Here is a 9726-nt window from a genome sequence, read left to right on the forward strand (position 1 = left end):
GATATTCGATATGAATTGATATTTATTGAAGATTATAAATGTACAATATAAAACAGACCCAGACAAAGCTGATTTACATGAAAACCAGATTTCTTTAACAATTATAAACATCACAAAGAAATATTTTTTTCCTGTAATTATTTAAAAATATATAATAATATTCAAAAAAAAAAAGAACCCACTGTAGCAACCTGACTTGATTCTCCTTATCCAGCTTCCAAGAATGTGAGGCAACTTTAAGACCTTGTGCATTTGTCTCGCCAGTGTAATCATCGGGTGCATACTGTAGCTGGTATGACTTTTCAACTTCCAGTTGTCAAGGTTGTAAACAGTGATACGGTTTCATTATGCCACGACTTAACACGTTTGGAGTCGTAGAAACGTATTTTACAGTCAACACACTTGCTGTAACTTTCTCCCTGGCATTGTAAAGTCCAGGCAGTGCTTCCTCTGCCAAATATTTCCTACTGGGCAACTCATATCCGGGGTCCAATGTAGTGAACAAATTCATTTGGATCTTCTGTGACCCTTAGCGTGCATTTCGGTCCTTTTGTTTGTGCTGTTGGAGCTCTAAATAAAGATATAGACTGATACGTTAGCTACTCTCTAGCTTCCATTCCTGTTGTTGGCTTGCTAGCCAGATGTGGTAGTGACCAACTTCTTGTGAACAAATTACTTTCATTTGGATCTGTGACTCCTGTAGCCAGTGCCTTTGAGTCCATCTGTTTGTGATATTTGACTAGGAGCACAAAGTGACAACGTAGACTCCTACGTTATCTTCTCTCACTAGCTGCCATATGTTGGTATTAACATTTGGTGGACAAAGGACTGCTTTTGGCCTTATGTAACTGCTGTCGTACATTTGAGACCACCTGTTTGTGATGTTTGACAAGATCTCAGACCAAGTATAAATGTAGACTTCTACCTTATCACACCAGCTGCCATATGTTGGTATTGAACAGATTTTGGTGAACAAAAGACTTTGCCTCGGAACTTCTGCGGCGGGTGTCACCCGCTGTTTGAAAAGGAGCACTGATGTCGACTCCTACATTTACATTAGCTTCTTGCACTAGCTGCCATCTACTGCTATAGTTCATAAGTCAGGACATTAGTACCAGTGTAGATTTACTGCCCTACTACAGAGGACAAGAGCGTCGTATGCCCGTTCTTAACCGAGACAAGCTGGCCAGGTGAAGGTACCTGTCACCGCACTGCCTCTGCGGTTATAAATACACACATGAGGCATTAATTCCAACACCCCGGAGCCTTTTTATTTCATCTCTCCTGGCCGGGAGCCGCTCTAAATCGCTCCACAGAGTCGGGAACAGACGGCTGGGCAGAGGATAGCAACGTCGGCCAGCCAGGCGAATAGCTGCCAGGGCCTGGAGGCTGAACATCCGGGGAACGTGCAGGCTTTGTTGTGTGGATTATGTGGTAGAAAGAAAGGAGGGGAAAAAAAAAAAAAAGCTCATTCGTCACGAGGAACAAACAGGAATACTGTTGATAAGGTAACTGCCAACTGTCTTGTGTGTGTGTGTCTCTCTCTTTCTCTAGGAGGAAGTGTGTCCCACCTCAGAAGACGACGAGGTGCAGAATTGTGTGTGGTCAGCGGCAGTCAACGTCAAAGACAAATTTATATACGCCGCGCAGCCCACTTTGGACCGTGTGCTCATCGTGGACGTCCAGTCGCAGAAGGCTGTCCAGGTAATTCAATTTACATATTAACACACAATTAACATGAATTCATGTCACTAGTTAAACAGTTGGTATGCAGTCAAACATAATAAGCCAATGCATCATTTAGCAAAAATGATAACTTATATAAAATACATTTCTTTTATATAAAAAGTGTATAATTTTTTACATTATGTGTTCATTATATTTAGTTTTATGACATATTTTATTTATAGAATTATATTATCGGTGAAGCTATATATTATTTTTATGATGTTATTATGTTCTATATTATTATAACATAATATTGTTATGTACAGTGGAAGCGCTACAGTTTGACAACCCCGAGGTTGGAGGATTTGGAATTTGAACAAAACGTCGACACTCGAACCTCCGTCACGAGTGACAATCACACTATACCTTCTGAGTCCCCAGTTTTAGGAGCATTGAAGGATTAATTGCACGTTTTGCTTTTTTTTTTTTTTTTTTTCTTTTCCCAACAACCTCATTGTGACCCTTCTCAGTCACACATGGTGCCATCACACTCGTTATAAAAAGGCCTTTTTCCTTCCCTGGGAGACTTTTTATTTTAATTTTTTCCATTGAGGCTGCCACTCAAAGTAGCATCCAACATGCTTGTTGTTGTCGTTTTTTAACTAAGTGGCTGTGAGTGCCGTCGTGTGTCGGTGGCGTTTCTAGGCGTGTCTCGCATCCCCCGCAGATGGCTGTTTACGCCTCGGCGGCCTCACGGGGGAGGAGAGCCTCCCAGTCGCCGCTAAGCAGGCTGAGCTCCCCCGAAAACTGTCAGCAGCTCATTTATTCAGGCCGCCTGGAGGTTGAGCTCCACCGCGTTATATTAGCAGCTGTTAATTAAAGCACCTGAACCTCCCGCTGCATCCACTTGCACACACTTTTACTGTGGTTTCGTTTTGTACTAAAGTGATGACACCAGCAATGTAACACTACCCAGAACGGGAATCAATGAATAATAAAATCCTAGATGTTGGTTGATTCCAGTGGCGGGCGGTGCATTCTGACTTAATGCGCCTCTTAGCACCACCACCATCACGTCGCAATTAGAGAAACCATCAATACTATGCAAAACGCTCTATACAGTAACAGCATGCAACTGTGCCACGAACATCCTCTGGAGCAGTTCCGAATCAATATTTATCTAATTACATAATAAAAAATGTAAATAAAATACATATGGCACCAGAGATGCGGACTATTAAATGTATTAATGTGTGTAGCTCATTACAGATGTGTTTTGCTTGTCGAATATATGAAATATGATTGTTTAAAAAAAAAAATTTAAAAAAAAAACAGTCCCATTGCTAATATAGTTTAAATTACATCAGCAAACTACTGATTCTGAAGTCCCGGGGCAGATTAGATTGACATAGCAACAGAGGAGCCGTAATCTGATTGGACAAAAATAACATCCACATACATGTGCAGCCAAGAGAAATGCTACGAAGTGAAGAAAATAGAGATGGGGAATAAAGTGGAATAAAGAGGAATTTTTTTTTTTTGGGGGGGGGGGGGGGGGGCTGATGCAGTAGATACTCCTCTCCAGTCATGTACCTGGCAGTAGTGTCTTTTACAGTACAAATATAGGGAGGATCATGTCCACAAGCATTGATAGCAAATGCAAAATTTCCCACAAAATTGTCACATCGGTGCCCTAACAGAAGATTTATTCGCTTATGCATTCTTAGCTAGTAACCCAGGCTCAACTTAGCTCCTCCCCAATACATATTTAAAAAAAAAGATTTTAGAACAGCTGAGATGAAGCGCTTCAACAGACTGTACTTCCTTTACACCAGTTACTATTCTCTTATTAGGCAGGGCTTTGCCGTCCTCTTTTACAGAAAGACCAAAAATAATCAGCCGAGAAAAGGGGTGTTATTCAGCAAATAGCTGAGGATCGATTCGACAGAATAAAATGCGACTAGGTAAATTCATAAATAACAAAACGCAACTAGCAGGGGCTTCACTATATCTGAAAAAAAAATGTCAAATTACGCGAACTTGAGACAGAAAATCAACAGCGTGAGATATTTCTGGATGCGAAAGTAGTCAGGAGGAAGACAACAAACCGCAACACCTGTTTTCTCCCAACAGCGGGATGAGAAGAATACTCCATAACAAATAGACCTTTCTATGTCTCCCTTAGCTACGCTGCGTGTTTTCTACAATCAAAAGCCGTGTGTATGTGTGTGTGTGTGTGTTTGTCTGTGTGTGTGTGTGTGTGTTACAGACGGTCAGCACTGACCCGTATCCCGTCAAGCTGCACTACGTCAAGTCTCGAGACCAGGTGTGGATCCTCAGCTGGGGGGACAGGCAGAAGAGCTTCCCCACACTGCAGGTAAAGGAAAGGAAAAGCTAAAGCTTCCATTTTAGTTTTGATCTTTTTTGTTTTTTTTCCTATGGATGAGAGAAAACAAGTAACATTGATATAAAAACACATTTAGATCAGGCACTACTGTAATTTCCCCATGTATAATGCGTGCCCCTAAAATGAGGAATTCCCTTCTACCTTTGTATAATACGCACCATTGATTTGCTTGTATCCATGCTCAAAACATTAAGTATTATCTGCATTTTATTAGGTTTTTCTAGGTATTTCAAGGCATTTGTATTTGAGTTATCATATTAGCAAAGAACAAAGACGGTGCTTGACTCAAATCACTGCTCAATGATATGGTAAGTATAACATTTTAATAATGCTGAAGCGTCTCGAATCACCACGGGAGACGCTAGTTCGTTAATTTTAGGGTTCACTGTGAAACAACAAAACACAGCTACTGTGGGCTGTAGCCAACGCCGGAAAAAAGCAAAAAAAACAAAGCTAAATAAGCTTTTCTCTGATAGACTGCTGTTATTCCTAATTTAAATACGGAAAACACCTTTGCTCTGATTGGCCTTTGGTGATATCGCGGCGTCTTGTGGCACCCAAGCGATCATAACGACGTCGCGTTTGAATCCTTTGATGTGGGGTCTTACTATCATGGTGAAGCAGAATTCACCAAGTGTTCGTTGGATTGTTGGCCCACTCATGGGGAACATGAGCTGAAAGGAGCCGTGGATGAAAATAAAAAGCGGTATTTTGAGGCTAGGCCGGTCCTGCGGTCCCATTCATTTCAACATAACCGGCGCATGATGTTCATTGCTTGCTTACTCACAATTTGTGGACAATGACCGCAGGCTTCGCTATTTCATCCACTGTTATATTATAAATTATCACTACTGCAGTTAAGTATGATGGTCAGACAAAATAATGTATGTATACTTTATAGACTGTATTTGTATGGCTTGGCGGCAGCTGAGACGCACTCGTTTAAAACCTGTAAATGCCGTGTTGCCGAATTATTAGTACTTGAATTATTAGTAACTATGTCACAAACACACGAAAATCTGATCCAGTGGTTTTGCGAGCCTTAGATCGTTTATTGTAGTCGACAAACCGCATAGATGTTCGACATAAATAGACTAATTTTGATCTACTTTATGCAGACGAAACCGTCTCCAGTAAATGCATTAATCACAGGCTTTACTGAACTCATAAGCATAATCTCAGACGCTGAATTAAAATAGCATCAAGAACAGTAACAGTAACAGAACAGTCCAGCCTAGAAACAGGTCTAGCACACGTAAACGTGAGAAGAGAGGGAGCGAAAGAAAGCCAACAGTGAGTACTTGACTGCAGGGTTTGGCTGGTATCCTCGATCACGGATGATGAGTGCCCGTAAAAACAAACAAAAATTGAGCAATATGTCAGTGGTTGAATATTAAAATATGAACAAGAATTTCCAGAGATAAGAATAACTTTTCCGTTTTCGTTCAACTCTGGATGGACCCTTCCGGTTGGAGTGATGAGGAGGCTTTGTTAAGACAGTCACATCTCACTCAAAAAGAAATTTAAATAAAAAGAGGACCGTAAGAAGTTTGATTAATTACAAAGTTTTGCCACCAAATTGAGACATAAGCCCTCAATCACCAGTAAAATGCCGATGGAATATCTCTGGACATGTGAAAGGAAGATGGCGCCCATTTCCATGACTTGAGAGAAAATACTACAACCCCAATTCCAATGAAGTTGGGACATTATGTTAAACATAAATATAAACAGCATACAATGATTTGCAAATCGACCTATATTTAATTGAATACACTAGAGAGACAAGATATTTAATGTTCAAACTGATCAACTTCATTGTTTTTAGCAAATAATCACTTGTTCCCAAAGAAGTGAACCTCGCCCCATCTTTGCTTGTGAATGACTGAGCGATTCAGGGAAGCTCCTTTTCTACCCAATCGTGGCACCCGCCTGTTCCCAATGAGCCTGTTCACCTGTGGGATGTTCCAAACAGCTGTTTGATGAGCCTTCCTCAACTTTTGTCACTCTTTTTTGCCACCTGTCCCAGCTTTTTTGGGAACATCTTGCAGCCATAAAATTCTAAGTTAATGGTTATTTGCTCAAAACAATCAAGTTGATCAGTTTGAACATTACATATCTTGTCTTTGTAGTGTATTCAATGAAATATAGGTTGGGCATGATTTGCAAATCCTTGTATTCTGTTTTTATTTATATTTAACACAACGTCCCAAGTTCATTGGAATTGGGCTTGTATTTCATGCTGTTAAATTACAGTTCGTCCATGTTAACCGAGCCTCTACTGTTAATTTGCCTGCGAGGGATGACTCTGTTAATTTACAGCTATTCATTAAAAATACTGTTTTGTGCTGTTAAATTACAGTTATTTACTGTTATTGTTAAATAGCCAATTGAACTGTTCATTTACCTACAGGGGATGACTATTTAACGGTATTTTAAAATTATTATCAAATACAGTAATATACTGTTGTAAATTCACCATAAATTAACAGCACTTCGTTACAGTGTGGCTTTGCCATGTTTTTCTTCCAGATCAAACTCTATTTTCCACATTCCAAAAAATGTGCATGTTAGGTTCATTTTAGGCTGTAAATTGTTTGACTGTGAATGGTTATTTGTCAATATATGTGCCCTGTGATTGGCCGGCAACCAGTCCAGGGTGTACTCGCTGGGATAAGCTCCAGCTCCCCTGCCACCTTAATGAAGACAAGCGCTATAGAAAATGGATGGATGGATACCATCCAACTTTTCCTCTTTGCCATCACTGGTACTCGTCTGAATAATCAAAAGAAAAAGCCAACACACGTACTCTATCTCGGTGTTAACCTTGTCAAATGTCTCCACAGGTGATCAGTGAGGCGAGCTTGAGGGTGTCCCACCACACGGTACACACGCAGCCGGTGGGCGGACGCTTCGACAGGGCGGACGACTTCTTCATCCCCTCGGCCAGCCTGATCGCGGACAGCGTGAGGTGCGCGAGTACACGTCATCCACGTACACTCTGGGTTTTTAGTCGCCCTTGGGAATGCTGAGGTGGTTTGTTCGCTCCCATCTCAAACTGGCCTGCTTTTACCCGCCTGTCTGTCAAGCCAAGAGCAGGTAGGCGGTGTAATTACGTTGCCAGGCATCTGGCGGGCAGAGTCCAGCACCATTACCGCGTTGACAACCTCACCGAGCAACAAAAATCAGTGCAGCTCTGCTTAGCTTTTGGCATTGACATGATAATGGGTATCCCCTCCGAGCCCACACTAAAACAAATGCTGCTTGTGCGAAGCAAGCGGTGGCTAATTGACCACAAAACAAAATTCATAAAAATGGAAATGAGAAGTCAACCAACATCTGACTTTTGGGGCAGAAGTTATGATACAGCTCTTGTATTCATCACATTTGATTGAGCCTAATGTTGCATATTATGTAACATACAGCGTATTGTTGTGTCCTTAACCATCATTCATAGACGTATCCACATGAGCAGACTTTCAGTCAAATCCCGTCAGTAAAACCGCACTGCTAGTTCTTATTTCTAAGCCTTTGGCTTCTGTCAAGAAGAACCAATCATTGCGCGGGAGACAGAGCATCAAAACAAGCAGAGCGGGATGTTCATTCAAATGTTTGGGGGAATGCAAGAAATGTCCAACGTGATAGTTTGGCCCTGTTCACAAATCAAAGCATTCAAAATCACATCATGATGAATGGTGCGGTGGTAAAAATGCAAACGAGGCTTTGTCTGAGCATTTTATGACTTATGCTTCCATAAATCAACCACTGTTAGGAAACGTCAAGCAGCATCTGTCAAGTGTAGCTGAAGAAACACGTTCCTTTTATTGCCGAATTAGGGGGGACTGGAAAATACACATGGTGTAGTTATATAAAATCAATAGGGTTCACTCCTTTAGATTTGAAGGAAAGTTTGAAGGCCATCAGTTGGGACTGCTCGAGCACCCAACATAATCACTGATCGATTTGAAATGTGATTGCAGCAACTTCAACCATTTTGCGACACCTCATTTAAAATCAATACAATTCAGGCTTGGATACTGGAAAAAAATCCATGAAATGTAGCACGGGTTAGTATCATGACTTGTTATGTGCCGAAGTGGTGCAAAAACTGTCAAATGGATGTAAGCTAAAGCTAAATTTACACTGTAATTCGGATGATGTAAATAAATTGAATAATGTGCGCCGCTGGTTAATAAAAAGTTAACTTTCCCTGAAGTGTCTTTGTTATGTGGACCCACACACAACAGCACCGAGCGAGGCACCGGTCTAGCGAGCTCACTAGCTCGTTACCCCACTAGCTCGTTAGCCCGCAGACTAGCGAGCGTAATAAACAGTTAACTTTCCCTGGTCCTCACACCAGAGACGCCGTACACCAAATAACACATCACAGGGAAGATGCATTTTTTTGGGAGTTGTAGGCTTATCTTGATGGCTAACCGACTCATGCCATACAAATCCGGACAATTGAAATGGTGCAAAAGAGTTTAACGCTATATCTCAACAATCCAGTACTAAATTATAATAGACAATGACTGGTGACTTTAATTCTCACTAAAGCTCACAACACAAGTAGATTTTCACATTTCCCTTGTGACAAGAAAGGAAGGCAATCAGATTCAATTGCACTGAGCATTTCCAAAGACATGGTGCCCAGTTAGATTGCAATAGCAGCGTTTGAACAACAAGGAACAAAGTTTTGACCCAAGGTATGTGCTTCCAAGACGCCTTGCCTCACCAGTACAATGAAAAGAGCGTGAGAGCACAACAAATGCTGCACATATTCAGGGATGTCAGATTGATGTGATTGCGTCACAATCATGTCAGCGCTTTTAAGGAGCAATCGGTTTGTTTTATTGCCGCCAGTCCCCATATATTGGTATGCACTTTATGAAATGACGTGACATAACTCACCCTGTGGACCACTGTGGGACCAGTTTGAGGACCACAGATCTAAGGATTGTTCCAGCCTGTCAAACCAATAGTTCCTCACTATTGTTAGCGACGTTCCATCTTTACATCCATTTTCCGTACCGCTTATCTTCACTAGGGTTGCGGGCGTGCTGGAGCCTATTCCAGCTGACTCTACGCGAGAGCTGGGGTTCACCCCGCTTTAGTTCACTTATTTATTTATTTTATTTACTGAAGACCCAAGATGACGAACCCAAAGCATGATTGAAATTATAGATTTGACCAGCGTTCTGTCCATGTAAGATTGTTTACAGCCCAATAAATCTGTTTCTTATCTGTCCGTGACGCATACAAATAAAGAGTTCTGGCGCCCCGTCACATGACGCAATCTGTGGATTGATGATTACCTCGACAGCGACGTTGATCACGTGCTCGCCATGTGTGCCCCACTGGCTGCCGAATGTTCAAACAGCATAAAAAGATGATAAATGAAGCCGAGATTGAGACGCCCGTTAGCCTCCGTCAGAAGCATGCATATCTCGCGCAGCCGTCAGAATGTAATGTGCCATTAGCAGATTCTTTGGAGTTTTTAAAGGTGTGTTTTTAAATGATACATGCATATGCAACGTCTTCTTGTGACAATGGAGGTCAGACGGTTGCTCAATTGAAGAGCATCAGGGGCCACGTTAAAAATCAGACAATGGATTTTCTACAGTCTTACAGTCCAGTTCTCAAAAGTCAAG

The 9726-nt window shown here is 41.5% G+C and overlaps 1 protein-coding gene across 1 annotated transcript in view; it reads left to right on the top strand.

The window, feature by feature from the left end:
• fstl5 (follistatin-like 5) overlaps positions 1–9726 on the top strand; it is an 88290-nt gene that overhangs the window by 74999 nt on the left and 3565 nt on the right. The window contains exons 13-15 of the mRNA XM_061685821.1: positions 1555–1704; positions 3938–4045; positions 6922–7046. Of these exons, the coding sequence (XP_061541805.1) occupies positions 1555–1704; positions 3938–4045; positions 6922–7046 (383 nt within the window). The remainder of the gene's footprint in view (positions 1–1554; positions 1705–3937; positions 4046–6921; positions 7047–9726) is intronic.

Source organism: Phycodurus eques, chromosome 9, assembly GCF_024500275.1.
Source record: "Phycodurus eques isolate BA_2022a chromosome 9, UOR_Pequ_1.1, whole genome shotgun sequence".
NCBI classification, from domain to species: domain Eukaryota; kingdom Metazoa; phylum Chordata; class Actinopteri; order Syngnathiformes; family Syngnathidae; genus Phycodurus; species Phycodurus eques.